Here is a 16,061-nt window from a genome sequence, read left to right on the forward strand (position 1 = left end):
TTTTTGTCTGCCCTGTCTCCCCCCAAAAATGCGTTAGGTGAGAGGCAAAGTAGAATCTTGCAGTGTTGCACTAGTCAACAGCAAAAAGAAACATTTTGTTATAGAATCTACATTAAATTTAGAACTCTAAAGAGTAATATATTAAAAATAATTTCTCTATTTGTTGCTTTCTTACGTGTTTCACCTTTTGGTAGGTTTATTTTTGCCTTCTGCTTTATCTTAAAATATGGATGTCAGTTTTAAGGTGAAACTATAGAAGAAAAATCAAGATCCTTGTTCTGCAATTCGGGGTTCTCAGGGTATGACTTCACTGCAGAGTTAACCTGTGCTTTACTGGGGGTTTAGCACAAACCTTTTGCCCGGGTTTGTATATGCTTTGAATCTGGGCATGTTGCCTGTCTTGAGGTATAAGTTAGTCTGGATTTTGCTTTAAAGCAGGCTCTAACCCGGCAGAGATTTTGTCCTCAGATGTTGGTGTTTTGTACCACCAGAGGGCATGGGACTACACTTATTTTTCTGCACAGTACTCTTGTCATATACGTATCGATTTTCTGTTTGTTTGGGAGTCATAACCTTTATAGATATCCAGGATACTGTTTTGGTGGGGTAGGCCTGTATCCCTGTTTGGTTAATCAATCTGTAATATATGGAAGGATGGAAATTTGGTCATCGTCACAATACATTTTGTAAACATGATAAAAAAAAGTGGAATATTGGCAGGGCAACAGCAATGTTATCTGTTTGTGAAGCAGTGAGTAGAAAAAAAAGTATTCTGCTAAGAAAGTTACATTTTAAAATTTAGTATTCAGAGAAGGTTAACTTAAACAGGCTGAATGAACACATTCTATTTCAAAAGAAACTACGTAGTCCAAAAAATGAAGAGGCAAACTGGAAAAGCTTATAAAATTATGAAACAAGTCTTCCACATGATTGCAAAGAACTGCTATTGTAAGGTTTAAAAGTAATGAAAATGCCTATACAGGGTAGTCAAAAAGGCCATTTTGTCTTATTTGGATGAGGGATGGTCCTCATGGTACAAACTCATTGAAAGTAAACAGAAGTCAGGGAATTACAAAAAAGACTCTATGCCTCAGAATTTAAACAAGAGGCCTATGGCTTAGTGCAATAGTTGGAAAAAATTTAAGACTTTGTCTACACTGGCACTTTAGCCGTTAAAACTTTTGTTGCTCAGGGGTGTGAAAAAACACGCCCCTTATTGACAAAAGTTTTAATGACGAGAAGCACTGGTGTGGATAGCTGCACTCCCGGCAACAAAGCTACTGCCCCTCATTGGAGGTGGTTTTATTTTGTCACCGGGAGAGCTCTCTCTCAGCAATAAAGAGTGGCTACACAGTGCACCTTACAACGGCATGGCTACAGCAGCACAGCCATACTGTTGTAAGGTGTGCAATGTAGACATAGCCTAAGCCTCCTCAAATTGAAGTATAGATCTTTGCACTGTTTTTTCATGTTAAGGAAACAATTTGGGCCTTCAAAGGGATATGGAGGAGCATGTTTCAGGTGAATGGCAAGAGCAAACATTCTATTTAGAGTTCTCATTGATTTTGAGGATTGTCTGTCCTTTCTGCCACTGAAGGCCCTGATGCTGTTCGTAGGACATTGAGGCTTCATCACTCATCTTAAAAATGAATGCTTGTATAGTTCAAGTAAGAATCCCTTTGACAATTTCTGTTTTATAAAATAGAAACAGAAAGGTACCAGCAAAAATTTGAGCATTAAGTTATAAACTCTGCTAAAACAGGCAGATCACTAAAAAGATTAATTAAAGGGCAGTTGCTCTGTGACAGTATTAGCTATGTGCTGAACATAATGAACAAAGTTTAGGCAGAAATCTTGACCTGTACTATTTTTTTGATGTGGAGAAAGGTTTTTGTCAAAAACGACTTATGAATTCTATACTTTTGGGATAGGTCAAGGCTTTATTTAAGAATTTGTTTAAAGTCCCTCTGTCCCTCAACCTTTCTTATTGATCGTGGAACCTGTGGACCCAAAATACTAGGGTAGAGATAAAACTTGGGGGAAAAAATTTAGTGAGCAAAAATATCCAAATGTGAAAAACTCAAATGATGCCATCTAGCCTCTTGTGATTGTATAAAACATCTTCTCCAAAAATTATTGGAGCTTAAAAATGTACTGCCTACTTGCTAGCTGGAACTGATTTGAGATTAAGGGAAGGGGCAGAGTGGTCCAAGGGTTAGCACCTTGGTAGGAATCACAGCACCTTTTGCTTCAGATCCCACCAGCCAGTCTAAGATTATTGGCTGATAGGTATGGATAAATGTATTGTTGTCCTTCTGTTTTGTCTGGTTTCCACTCACCCTGTCTTCCTGGAGGAAGGATTAGCCCATTACAGAATGCAACCTACTGTATTGAAAACAGATTTTTTCTTCAGATAAAGACATGGTAGTATATGCAAAGGCCAGGTTTTTTGGAAAATTTTGATAGGCATGAAGGAAAGTTTTAAATTTGAAATTCCTGACTAACTTGTAATTATCTACCATGATTAATTTGGTATTTGAAACACAATGTAGCTATTTTGTCATTGTTGAATATCCTTTATATTGTTGGTTAAACATTGTCGCATGAGTTCAAGTTTATAGCAAAGTATAGGACATGTTTTGTTGCTTTGTTTTTCTTTCAGGTGCTGAAGTTTCCATGTAGGAATACAAGATAGTTAGGAACCCTTTTCCATAATTAGTTCTGTTTCTCTAAGTGAACACAAAATAATGGTGTATTCAATAAAATGTTTTTGTCAGAAAATACCACTTTAGCAGAATTGAAAATTGAATTCCAAATATTTAGATTTGCAAGGAAATTATCTGAGGACTAATAGAATTTTAAATTTCTTTCAATACAGGGCCAACTTTCAATATTACAAGAGAAAATAGACCACTTAGAACGTTTGTTGGCAGAAAATAATGAGATTATTTCGAACATAAGAGATTCTGTGATCAATCTGAGTGAATCTGTGAAGGATGGTCAAAGAAACCCAGAGGCCATAAATTTCAGTCAAGGATCTTTTTCCGAGCTTCTGCCATCTGCTCTAGTATCCCTCACAGTTGATCCTGAGGATTGCTCATTTGCTTCAAAAAGTGGAAGTCAAGATTCAAACGTACAGGTAAGCAGCATGTAAATAAATATTAACATTCCTACTGACAAGAAATCTAACCCTGATATACCACCTGGCACTGCAGAACACTACTACTAGGTCACAGAATCTACCATCTAGGTGCTTAAATTCTGATAATTTATTATCAAACATTAATACAGATTATTTAGGTCTGCTCGGGCCTATTTTTAAAGCCTGACTCGAGCGTGTCAAGTCCATTTCAGACCTGACCGAAACCTGACTCTTCTCCCTGAATCTGTGTCAGTGCTGCCACTGCCTCTTGGTCCTCAGGCTTGGCCTGATGGGATTTTCCGCTCCCCATGCCCATGATCCATCTCTGGATGCCTTCTGCTGGTGGAGTTGGTGTGGTGGCAGCTGTGTGCCCTGCTCCTGATGGTCGTTGCTGCTTTGCTGCGCTATGAAATGAGAGGCGCTGCGACTTCTGAGTTGGTATTGGCAGGAGTGAGGCACGCTGCTGCTGCTGCACCAAACACGCAGGCAACAGAAGATGATCAGAGATTGTTTTTAGACATGACCTGACCCAAACCTGGTACTTGTGGTCAGGTCCTGTCGGGTTAAGCTCTAACTGATTATACTTTGGAAATATAGTAGGCTCTACAGGTGTGTGTTGGGTTGGTTGATTTTTTTTTTTTTTACTCTTCTTCCATCCTACTCTCAAACTTTTCTGAAATTGAACCACTTGAATGGAATTATGGAAACTTCTCCTGTATGCTGCTTTTAGAGATGAATGGCAGAGGTGAGATTTTTTTTTGAGGGGAGACAGTGCATGTGTAAGAGGTGGAATTTTGAAGAAGAAAATAAATCTTGGATACTGTATCTTTTTTTGAGAACTGTTTGTTTTTTTGGAATATTTATGTCTCAAAAATTGGCCTAGAAACTGGGGCTTGACCTTCCAAAAGTGATTAATACCCACTTGTTCGGTTTATTTTATTGTGGGCTCTGGGTGTTCAGCATCTTTTAAAGTCATATCCTACAAGTTAAGTTTATTTTAGTGATCAGTGAGGAATGGGATCTTTGGCTACTTTTTGGAAAAATTGTGTGGTTACTTTTAAAGAGCAGGAGAACCTGAGGCCTACTCTGGATTATTCAGTTCTGAACGCTGTGTTATTTTGGACGTCTGGTGCGGCTGTAGATCCTGTATGCAAAGATTAAATTTTGTGAAGTCTGTATCCCAGAGAAGCATCTAGAAGTCAGTCTCTTTACAGCAACAATGTCCAAGAAACACTTGACTCTTGATAACTTAAATGTAGGCATAACAACATCTGTAATTGCTGCTGTACCTATTACAATACTTATAAACCCCTCCGGGATCCTGGTAGTAGTTCATACTATATTAATGCTTCACCTATAGAGAGAAATATATTCATAGTTTAAAATCAGTAATCTACACAAGTATAATACATTCTAAGGTTATCAGACAAAAAACTTAATTAAGCTAGTAATAAGGTTATAAATATACATCAACACTGGTAGCAGAGGGTAGGGGGAAAAGTTTTAAGAGCACTGCAGTTTTAGAAAAGTTGTCAAAACTGGAAACATTAATAGAATCATTTTGATAATTGTCACAGTTCGGCTCAACTACACTTGCAGTTCCACTCTGTGTAATCACTTTTTTAAGGCAATGACTTTTAGGCTTCTGGCTCCCCCACCTCTCTTGGGCGGAGACACGTATCTCTCTGCTTCAGAAGCAAGGTTTTTCCAGGCTGCCCTGTTCCTTTCCTATACTGTCTGTGTTATTCACCAGCAGGCCAGACTACCTAAACAGGCCTGCTTATAAGAATTCTTCTTAAGGTGAAAGTGTTACAGAGAAAACATACCAAAAACAATAAAAGAACCTCCAAGCATGCAGATAAGCTTCCCAGAGATCACCCTTCCTCCCCAACTCCAGCAGGGGCTCTGGCAGGAGTCAGTCCTTCAAACCTTACCATGGGGGTTTTCTATAGGGTTGCCAGGTTGCCGGTTTTTGACCGGAATGCCTGGTCGAAAAGGGACCCTGGTGACTCTGGTCAGCACAGCTGACCGGGCCACTAAAAGTCTGGTTAGCCGTAGTGGCCAACTCCACGTGGCTCTTGGAAGCAGCTGGCTTGTCCTTCAGGCTCCTAGGCACTGGGGCAGCTAGGTGGGCTCCGTGCGCTGCCTCTGCTTGTGGCGTGGTTGCCACCCCGAGCACCAGCTCCGCAGCTTCCATTGGCTGGGAACTGATGGCTGATGGGAGGTGCAGGGGTGGCACTTGCGGAGTTCCCGGCCACCTCTGCGCCTAGAAGCTGGAGGTACGTCGCGGCTGCTTCCAGGAGCTGCCTTAGGTAAGTGCTACCTGGAGCCTGCACCCCGGCCCCCTCCCACATCCAAACTTCCTCCTAGAGCCCGCATCCCCTCCTGCAGCCCAAACACCTCATCCCCAACCCCACCCCAGAGCCCGAACCCTCAGCCGGAGCCCTCAAACCACCCTTACACCCAACCCCCTCCCCCAGCCTGGAGTCCCCCATGCACCCCAAACCCCTCATCCTTGGCCCCACCCCGGAGCCCACACCCCCAGTTGGAGCTCTCACCCCCTCCCACACCCAAATCCCCTGCCCCAGCCCAGTGAAAATGAGTGAGCGAGGGTGGGGGAGAGCTAGTGATGGAGGGAGGGGAGATGGAGTGAGTGGTCAGGGCCGGGGGTGGGGCAAGGGTGTTTGTTTTTCTGTAATCAGAAAGTGGGCAACTCCTAGTTTTCTATGGTTACAAGTTCATAGCAGCTCAGAACAAGCACACTCATGAATAAATCAAGTCTCTCTTGTATGTCTCCTCAGGGTATAGCTTCCAGAGTTGGGTCTGGTGGTGGGTATTAGCATTCACCCCCCAGGAATTTCCTAGGAAACCCACTTAATTTTGTTTGTCCAAAAATTACTTCTTGCCTGGCACATTGTTTAAAATAGTTCCCTTTGAAGCTCATAACATTTTTCAAGGTTTACATTGGCCACATTTCCCCACTAGAGAAGTTGCATCCAATCTCACAATAATGTATACGTTTTTCAATTGATACTATAGAGTCCAAAGATACTTAAATGTAATTCAATAAGATTTTTTCAAGGATATAGCTGGAAATTGCCCTGTTCGTCACAATAATCTAATCTAGGCTTCTGCATCAGACAGGTTGGAGAATTTAGCCCAAGTTCTGGTTGAACTAAATCATACCTTTTAGAGAGACGTTGCCTTGTGTGACGCATGACCAGAAAGGGTTAAGCATCCTTCAGGATAAATAACACAAATTCAACCCTTAAAAACATATGGATAGATAATGTTTGTATTTTTGTATATTTACATATATATTGGTAATGGTCAACAGTGTAGTCAAACAGCCCCTGTCTGTACTGTATTCTGTTAATTCAGAGACCAAAAGAACATCTTAACATTTAAATGAACTGTAAACCTAGGATATCGCTGTATTCATCTCTTTAAAATGTATAGCAAACCACCTGCAAATGGTGGAAAAATAGGCAGTTTCCTTTTGTTAATCTGTGTGAATAATTACCAGAGATGCTTAGGAAATGAGTGCCTGTTGTTCACAGAGGGACTCCAATCTGTCAAAGAAGGCCTGAAACTATATAAAAATTGGCTTGGGTCTTGATCCTGTCACCTCAGATCTGCTTGAGGTTTCATGCAGGGGAAGCCTAAGCCATAAGGACAGAGATCCCAGTTCCGATGACTGCTCTGAATATAAGCATTGGACTGTAACCTATGGACTATTTCTGAAAGAACTCTTTGCATCTACAGAGCTCAGCATCTCTGGTATGAATCTGAATCTCAAGATTGTACTTTTGTCTATGTACACTGATTTTTGTTTTAACCAACACTTTCTTTTTTTAAATAAATTTTAGTTTAGTTGATAAGAATGGGCTATAAGTGTCTGTTTTTTGGTAAGATCTGGAATATTCATTGACCTGGGAGGTTGTGTGTCTAGTCCTCTGGGATTGGCAGAACCTTTTTTATATGATGAATAAGGTTTTCATTAATCCTCATAATTTTGACATGAGTGGGTATACTAGAAGCTGTTTTGTGCTGGCGTGGTAAATATAAGTATTAGAATATTCACCAGCTTTGGGGATTGCCTGACCTCAGCTGGCTCCCCTGGGATTCCAGTCACATCTTGATTTAAAGATTACCCTTTAATCATCTCTTGGATAAGATAAAAGATTAAGCTACTTAATCTCTCACTATAAGGCATGTTTTCCAAGTCTCAAATCATTCATGTAGCTGTTTTCTGAACCCCTTCAGTTTTTACATATATATATTTTTTTGAAGTGTGGGCAGCAGAACTGGACAAAATGGTCTCACTAATGCTGTTTACAGAGATAGTACCATCTCACTTATTCCTACTCAGTATTTCCTTGCTTTTGCACAGAGGAATTGTGTTCGTACCCTTAGTTACAACTAGGGCTGTTGATTGATCTCAGATAACTCACGCAATTAACTAAAAAAAGTAAAAAGAATGAGGAGTACTTGTGGCACCTTAGAAACTAACAAATTTATTTGGGCATAAGCTTTCGTGGGCTAAAACCCACTTCATCAGCTGCATGCAGTGGAAAATATGGTAGAAAGATATATATTGTGACAGGGTCGGGCCAGATGGCGACAGGAGAGTGATCGAAGGCAGATATATTAGCCCCAGGTAAAGCAGGTCCCTTTTCCCTGGATAAGGTAAAGGGCAGTTCCAGAACAATCAGGAACTTATTGGAACCAATTAAGGCAGACAGGCTAATTAGGACACCTGGAGCCAATTAAGCTGCTAGAATCAATTAAGGCAGACTATTCAGGGCACCTGGTTTAAAAAGGACCTCACTTCAGTCAGTGTGGGGTGCGCAAGGAGCTGAGAGTGAGAGGGGGTGCTGCTGGAGGACTGAGGAGTACAAATGCTATCTAGCATCAGGAGGAAGGTCCTGTGGTGAGGATACAGAAGGTGTTGGGAGGAGGCCATGGGGAAGTAGCCCAGGGAGTTGTAGCTGTCACACAGTTGTTACACAAACCACTATAGACAGCTGTGATCCACAGGGCCCTGGGCTGGAACCTGGAGTAGAGGGTGGGCCTGGGTTCCCCCCATAACTCCAACTCCCTATTGGATACAGGAGGAGTTGACCTGGACTGTGAGTCCCACCAGAGGGGAAGGTTGGCAGGTTTGAGCCACTCGGAAAAGTGAGGCAAGCAAATCTGCCAATAAGCTCAGAACTCTTCAAGACAGAGGAGGAACTTTGTCACAATACATACACAGAGAACATGAAAAAATGGATGGTGCTATACAAACTATAACGAGAGTAATCAGTTAAGGTGAACTATTATCAGCAGGAGAAAAAAAAACCTTTTGTAGTGTGGAAGTATAACACTGTATAAGTATAACGTTGTATAAGGGGACATGCTGGATACACTGTATATGAGAGGGCATGCCAAAACATGTTACAAAGTATCTGAGGGAGCACACGTAGGGATAGTTAGCTTTTGAATGGAGAAGCAATTACGATAGAGCCAGCACATCTAAGAAGCAGGCATCAGAATGGAAGGTGTGAAGGGCAATTAGTTAAGTTAACTGGAAGCTGTTAAAGGAGATTGTTAAGGGTAGCAGGTAATTGAAGATATGTGACTGGTCTCAGGGATCTCAAAGGGTGGTGACTAAAATCTTTTTCTTCTTTTGTCTGTAACTTCTCTGTAACTTGTTCTCCAAAAAACTGTATAAATTCAAAGACACAAGCCCCACTCGGGGGGCTCACTTCTAAATGTATTAGCAGAGCAGCTTTGCTAATAAAACAGAGTGGTCTGATAAATTGTGAGTCTGAGTCAAACTTTGACAATTTGGAGGTCCCACCGAGATGGCAAGCGGCTTCACTGAGGCTGTGTGATCCCTGACTGCCTTGCAGGATGATCGTGGCAGCCGGCGCCTGGACGCTTAGTCCAAGCGATGCTCCACAAGACAGAAAGGTACACAGCAGCAGCGCAGTCTACGCCATTGAACTTGTTGGTTCCCACTCTGTTCGGGTAGGGGTCTTTGGATCCAGCTTCTGGAATCAGACGTCTCAGGTAATTATTATTTTTGTGCTTTAACCGGTTTGAGGACTGTCTTGTCTTTGTGTCTATCCGTCTTCCCCGTGGTGTGTGTGTGAATCTGGGAGCCATCTCTGTCCGGAGACTGGCTGACCAAGGGGTCCCCGTCCCACGGTCTGAATAAGTGGAATCTGCACAGCTGCAGCCGCACCACGCCTTGGGTATAACCCCTGGTGTGAAAGCAAGGGCAGTTGAGGCAGTAGCCTGTGGGCTCCTTTCTGTGTGTTGCACCGGGTACCGCTCTGCTGAGCCCAAATTTCCTTCTTGTGTGAGTGCTGTGTGAAGTCCTCCTGGATGGGTAATCAGAAGTCTAAGGTAGAACAGTTCCCTAAGGGAACTCCAGCTTATTTTATTACTTTAGGAGGGGTCCAGACTCTTGTAGGTTTCTTGAAAAATGGTCCAAATTAGCTTTAGAGAACCCCAAATTACAGTGGCCACTGTTAGGTTCTTGGGACAAGGATCGAGTGGACGCTTTAAAAAGCAAACTCGTCCTCCCAAAAACCAAATTGGAGAGAGGAGAAGTAGACTGCTTCATACAGTGGTGGGAAGAGGCAAATCGTAGATGGACTGAGTCAAAACTCACCTCTCTCAAAAATTCTATCAAAAAACTAACAGTTCAATTGGATGCAGTCTCTCCCACCACTAGTCCTAGCGCTCCCCTTTGCCCAGTCCTGTGCAATGATCCGGATCAAACCCGACCCCCACCATACTCCTGCGCAAATAAGAAATCAGAAAAGGAAAAATCTTCAGTGACTACAGATAATGAAAGTGAAGAAGATACCCTCATTGGCCTCGCAGCTCTGCAAAATATTATGAAGAAGAAATCCAAAGCAGACTGCAAAGATTCTCTTGACATCTCTTCTTGGAAAAGAGAACCTGATGGGAGGTTAATGAGAGAGACTGATCAAACTGTTGTGGCACCCTTACGAGTCCTTAAGATTGGAGAAAGTGAGTCCATATGGGATTATAAGCACTGGACTCGTACGGAACTTCTATCTATAGTTAAAAGTTTTCCCAAACCACAGGAAAACTCTGTCAAATTTGCTGAGGAGTTTCTGTTAATCTGTGAAACCTATGAACCCTCTGAGACAGATCTCCTCCAACTGTGTAAATTGTTAGCTCCTGCCAGTTATTATGAAAAATGGTTGGCTGCCGCAGACTGGCCAGCTGAGGCACGCCACTCAACCATAAAAAGTACTGGCCCAGATTCGGCATACAGAGACCGGTGTATGGCTCTTTGGAAGCGCCTGAATCAAGCCATTCCCAAAGTGTGGTCTCCTAAAACAAACTGGACAGCAATACGTTGCTGTAAGCAAGGGCAAGGAGAAAGTCCAGGCAACTATAGGTCCCAGCTAACTGATATTTTCCTACAACATTCAGGAATACAAGAGGATTACAAGGAATACAAGATATAAATGGGCAGGGGGCCTTGGCACATGCATTTGTTGATGGTCTTCTCCCTGCTACAGGCAGCATGTTAAAACAAATAGGTGTGGGATGGGAGACTGAAACCATGGACAAATTGCTGGCAGTAGCAGAGCATTGCCACCGCACTTTAAAAGGAAAGGAGGAACAGTCCTCCCAAAAGTTAATGGCTCTGCAGATACAGCATTATTCAGGACTAAGCAGACCGCACCGGGGACAGGGACGGGGTTGCGGAAGGGGGCGGGGGGCTGGATTAACTGGGGTTTGTAACTACTGTAAACAACCTGGACACTGGAAAAAAGAGTGTCCAAGACGACCTAATAATTGTATGGGAAATCAAGTGAATCCCCTGCTGGTTCCTCCAGCTGATCCCCAACCCTATTTTTCACCCCAACAATGATGGGATGCTGGGGAACCTCACAAAGTTTTAGCTCCCTTATTACCTCTGTCTCCTACTGGAGAATGTGTCCTGACTGTAAATGATCTCTCTCTCCCTTTCTTTGTTGATACTGGAGCTTCTCTTTCTACAATCCACACCACTGACTTGCCTGAGGTTCCCCGATCTGGAAAATCTGTGTCTGCTGTTGGCATTACAGGGATCCCTACCTCTTTTCCCCTCTCAAAACCTTTGTCTGCTCAGGTCGGTCCCCTCTCTGAGGAGCATGCATTCCTCCTCTCTGATTCCACCCCTGCAAACCTTCTGGGACGGTACTTGGCTGTTCTATTTACTGCTCCCCAGATGGTGTCTATCTGCAGATCCCTCAGTCTTCCTTATGTGATTCTGTAGCCTCCCTGCTGTCTGAAACTTCCCTCTCCACTCCGGTCCCTTGCTGTCTCTTAACTCCGTCCCTAGAGCACCTAATCTCCCAGGTTCCTTCCTCCCTATGGCCATCTCACCCATCTGAAGTGGGCCGATTAAATACTGACCCAGTTCGGATTACTGTAGACAATTCCAAACCTCTGCCTCGCCTGTCTCAGTATCCTTTGAATCCTGAGGCAGAGGCTGGGATTGCTCCAGTTATATCTGCATTAAAAGAACAAGGAATTATTGTCCCTTGTTCCAGCTCCTGTAACACCCCTATCCTCCCAGTTCAAAAGGCGGATGGCAAATCGTGGCGATCTGTTCAAGACCTTCGAGCTATTAACCGTATTGTCATACCTTCTTTTCCAGTGGTTCCTAACCCTGCTACAATACTAGCGTCTATTCCTCCAAATGCAACCCGCTTTACTGTTGATTTATGCTCCGCTTTCTTCTCTGTCCCAGTTCACTCTGAATCCCAGTATCTCTTTGCCTTCTCCTACAAGAGTCAGCAATATACATGAACTACCCTTCCCCAGGGGTATACAGAGAGTCCATCCTATTTTTCTCAAGCCCTAGCCAGGGATCTCGCTAATCTGGTTTTCCCATCAGGATCCACACTGATCCAATATGTGGATGACTTACTCCTGTGCTCCCCCTCTCTGTCTGCCTCAGAAACTGATTCACTAACACTTCTCACAGCTTTAGCGAACAAGGGTCATAAGAAGAAAAGGAGTACTTGTGGCACCTTAGAGACTAACCAATCTATTTGAGCATGAGCTTTTGTGAGCTACAGCTCATTTCATCGGATGCATACTGTGGAAACTGCAGCAGACTTTATATATACACAGAGAATATGAAACAATACCTCCTCCCACCCCACTGTCCTGCTGGTAATAGCTACAGACAGCCCCGCAACCTGAAGCAAATACTCACCAACAACCACATATCACACAACAGAACCACTAACCCAGGAACTTATCCTTGCAACAAAGCCCGTTGCCAACTGTGTCCACATATCTATTCAGGGGACACCATCACAGGGCCTAATAACATCAGCCACACTATCAGAGGCTCGTTCACCTGCACATCCACCAATGTGATATATGCCATCATGTGCCAGCAATGCCCCTCTGCCATGTACATTGGTCAAACTGGACAGTCTCTACGTAAAAGAATAAATGGACACAAATCAGATGTCAAGAATTATAACATTCATAAACCAGTCGGAGAACACTTCAGTCTCTCTGGTCATGCAGTCACAGACATGAAGGTCGCTATCTTAAAACAAAAAAACTTCAAATCCAGACTCCAGTGAGAAACTGCTGAATTGGAATTCATTTGCAAATTGGATACTATTAATTTAGGCTTAAATAGAGACTGGGAGTGGCTAAGTCATTATGCAAGGTAGCCTGTTTCCTCTTGTTTTTTCCTACCCCCCCCCCCCCAGATGTTCTGGTTTAACTTGGATTTAAACTTGAAGAGTGGTCAGTTTGAATGAGCTATTACCAGCAGGAGAGTGAGTTTGTGTGTGTATGGGGGTGGGGGGGATGTGAGAAAACCTGGATTTGTGCAGGAAATAGCCCAACTTGATTATCATGCACATTGTGTAAAGAGTTGTCACTTTGGATGGGCTGTCACCAGCAGGAGAGTGAATTTGTGTGGGGGGGTGGAGGGTGAGAAAACCTGGATTTGTGCTGGAAATGGCCCACCTGATGATCACTTTAGATAAGCTATTACCAGCAGGACAGTGGGGTGGGAGGAGGTATTGTTTCATATTCTCTGTGTATATATAAAGTCTGCTGCAGTTTCCACGGTATGCATCCGATGAAGTGAGCTGTAGCTCACGAAAGCTCATGCTCAAATAAATTGGTTAGTCTCTAAGGTGCCACAAGTACTCCTTTTCTTTTTGCGAATATAGACTAACACGGCTATTACTCTAAAAGGGTCATAAGGCTTCTCGCACAAAATTGCAGCTCTGCCAAACCTCTGTCACATACCTAGGCTTCCTTCTCTCCCAGGGCTCCCGTACACTCTCTCCAGCCCGGGTACAAGCCATCCTTCGCTTTCCCCAGCCTTGCTCTCCACGCCAGGTCAGAAAATTCTTAGGCATGACAGGGTTCTGTAGGCAATGGATTCCCCAATATGCTTCTCTGGCTAAACCACTCGAAGAACTCACTCGATCCTCTATACCTAACCCCATGCCATGGCCACTTGAAGCAAATGCTGCTTTCATCTCCCTTAAGCAGAATTTAGCCTCTGCCCCTGCCTTAGGGTTACCTAATTATGACAAAAAGAAAAGGAGTACTTGTGGCACCTTAGAGACTAACCAATTTATTTGAGCATGAGCTTTCGTGAGCTATAGCTCACTTCATCGGATGCATACCGTGGAAACTGCAGCAGACTTTATATACACACAGAGAATATGAAACAATACCTCCTCCCACCCCACTGTCCTGCTGGTAATAGCTTATCTAAAGTGATCATCAGGTTGGGCCATTTCCAGCACAAATCCAGGTTTTCTCACCCTCCACCCCCCCACACAAATTCACTCTCCTGCTGGTGATAGCCCATCCAAAGTGACAACTCTTTACACAATGTGCATGATAATCAAGTGCTGGAAATGGCCCAACCTGATGATCACTTTAGATAAGCTATTACCAGCAGGACAGTGGGGTGGGAGGAGGTATTGTTTCATATTCTCTGTGTGTATATAAAGTCTGCTGCAGTTTCCACGGTATGCATCCGATGAAGTGAGCTGTAGCTCACGAAAGCTCATGCTCAAATAAATTGGTTAGTCTCTAAGGTGCCACAAGTACTCCTTTTCTTTTTGCGAATACAGACTAACACGGCTGTTACTCTGAAACCTAATTATGACAAGCCTTTTACCCTTTTCTGTCACGAACAATCTGCTTGTGCCCTCGGGGTTCTTACTCAGGAGCACGGTGACAGAAATTGCCCGGTGGCTTATTTTTCTGCAACCTTGGACCCTGTAGCCCAGGGTTTACCCCCTTGCCTGCGCGCTGTAGCTGCTGCAGCGCGCCTGGTCGAGATGTCTGAGTTCCTTGTCCTCTGCTCTCCTCTCACTCTCATGGTTCCCCATTCTGTGAAAACTCTCCTTCTGCAACGCAACACTGCTCACCTCTCCTCTGCTCGCTTCACTAGGTATGAACTTTTGCTGCTTTCAGCTTCACATATCACTATTAAGTGCTGCTCCCGGTTAAACCCTGCTACCCTCCTTCCTTTACCTAGTGATGGTGAACCCCATGACTGCCTTGCAACTGTCTCCGCTATCACTGTCCCGCACCCCGACCTTTCAGATGTACCTCTCCCTAACTCTGACCTGGTATTATTTACTGATGCGTCCTGTTATAGAAATGACCAAGGCCACCTTCTTGCAGGGTACGCTGTGGTCTCTCTCTCTGAAACCATAGAAGCTGCGCCCTTACCCTCTGTGACCTCTGCCCAGGTGGCTGAACTGATTGCTCTAACCCGTGCCTGCTTTCTAGCCGAGGGGCTCTCTGCCACTATTTTTACTGATTCTCGGTATGCCTTTGGGGTTGTGCATGACTTTGGCGCCCTCTGGCAGGCTCGAGGTTTTCTTACCTCTACTGGTACCCCTATCAAGAATGGCCCCTACATTGCCGCCCTCCTGTATGCAGTTTTACTACCGTCTGCCTTAGCAATTGTTAAGTGTACTGGCCACTCAGCGGCAGACACCGAGGTGGCAAAAGGTAATGCACTTGCTGATGCTGCTGCAAAACATGCCGCCACTATAAAACCTTCACCAGAACGTTTCTTGGTCCCCTCTCTGTCTCTGTAACGCCACCATCCCTGTTTCATCTCGCTCAGCTCCAGGATTCTGCCCCAGAAACAGAGAGAGACTCCTGGAGTGCTTTGGGTTGCTCTTTGCATTCTGATTCCCTTTGGCGATCGCCCACCGGTACCTTTGTAGCCCCCCTCTCACTCTACCTGTCTCTAGCCGCCCTGCTACATGGTGTTTCGCATGTCGGCAAGGAGGGGATGGTCTCTGCTATAAGTAAGGCAGGGTGGTAGGCTCCCCATTTCAGCTCCTTTGCAACCCGCCACTGTGCCGCTTGTGTTACTTGTCAAAGCCACAATGTAGGCAAATCTGTAAAAGTAACACAAGGGTTCCGGGGTTTGCCTCAAGCACCTTTCTTACACTGGCAACTTGATTTTGTACAAATGCCAAAGTGTCAGAAATATGAATTCATTTTAGTTATAATATGTCTGTTTTCGGGTTGGATTGAAGCCTTTCCATGTCGCAAAGCTGATTCATTGTCCATTGCAAAATGTCTGTTAAACCACATTATCCCTACCAAGGGAATTCCTGCCACTTTGTCTAATGACCGGGGAACACATTTTACTGGAAAAATTGTTCAACATCTAAACCAGGAATTACATGTCACCCACCTGTTGCACTGCCCTTACCATCCACAGAGTGCAGGGGCAGTTGAAAGGCGAAATGGTGTGCCTAAAAATAAGCTGGCAAAAATCTGTAGTTCCACAGGGTTAAACTGGCCAGCTGCTTTACCACTGGCCCTTATGGAAATTCGGTTATCCCCATCCCAGAGACACAAATTGAGTCCATTT

General features: G+C 44.0%; 1 protein-coding gene across 2 annotated transcripts in view; it reads left to right on the forward strand.

The window, feature by feature from the left end:
* Positions 1-16,061, forward strand: part of MAN2A1 (mannosidase alpha class 2A member 1) — a 207,814-nt gene that overhangs the window by 10,499 nt on the left and 181,254 nt on the right. The window contains exon 2 of one of the 2 annotated variants that reach the window (XM_073344670.1): positions 2,879-3,139. In XM_073344670.1, the coding sequence (XP_073200771.1) occupies positions 2,879-3,139 (261 nt within the window). Of the gene's footprint in view, positions 1-2,878; positions 3,140-16,061 lie in introns of those variants that run through there. The other variant, XM_073344671.1, reaches the window with a different exon arrangement.

The sequence above is a fragment of the Lepidochelys kempii genome, chromosome 5 (genome assembly GCF_965140265.1).
Source record: "Lepidochelys kempii isolate rLepKem1 chromosome 5, rLepKem1.hap2, whole genome shotgun sequence".
Classification (NCBI taxonomy): Eukaryota; Metazoa; Chordata; order Testudines; family Cheloniidae; genus Lepidochelys; species Lepidochelys kempii.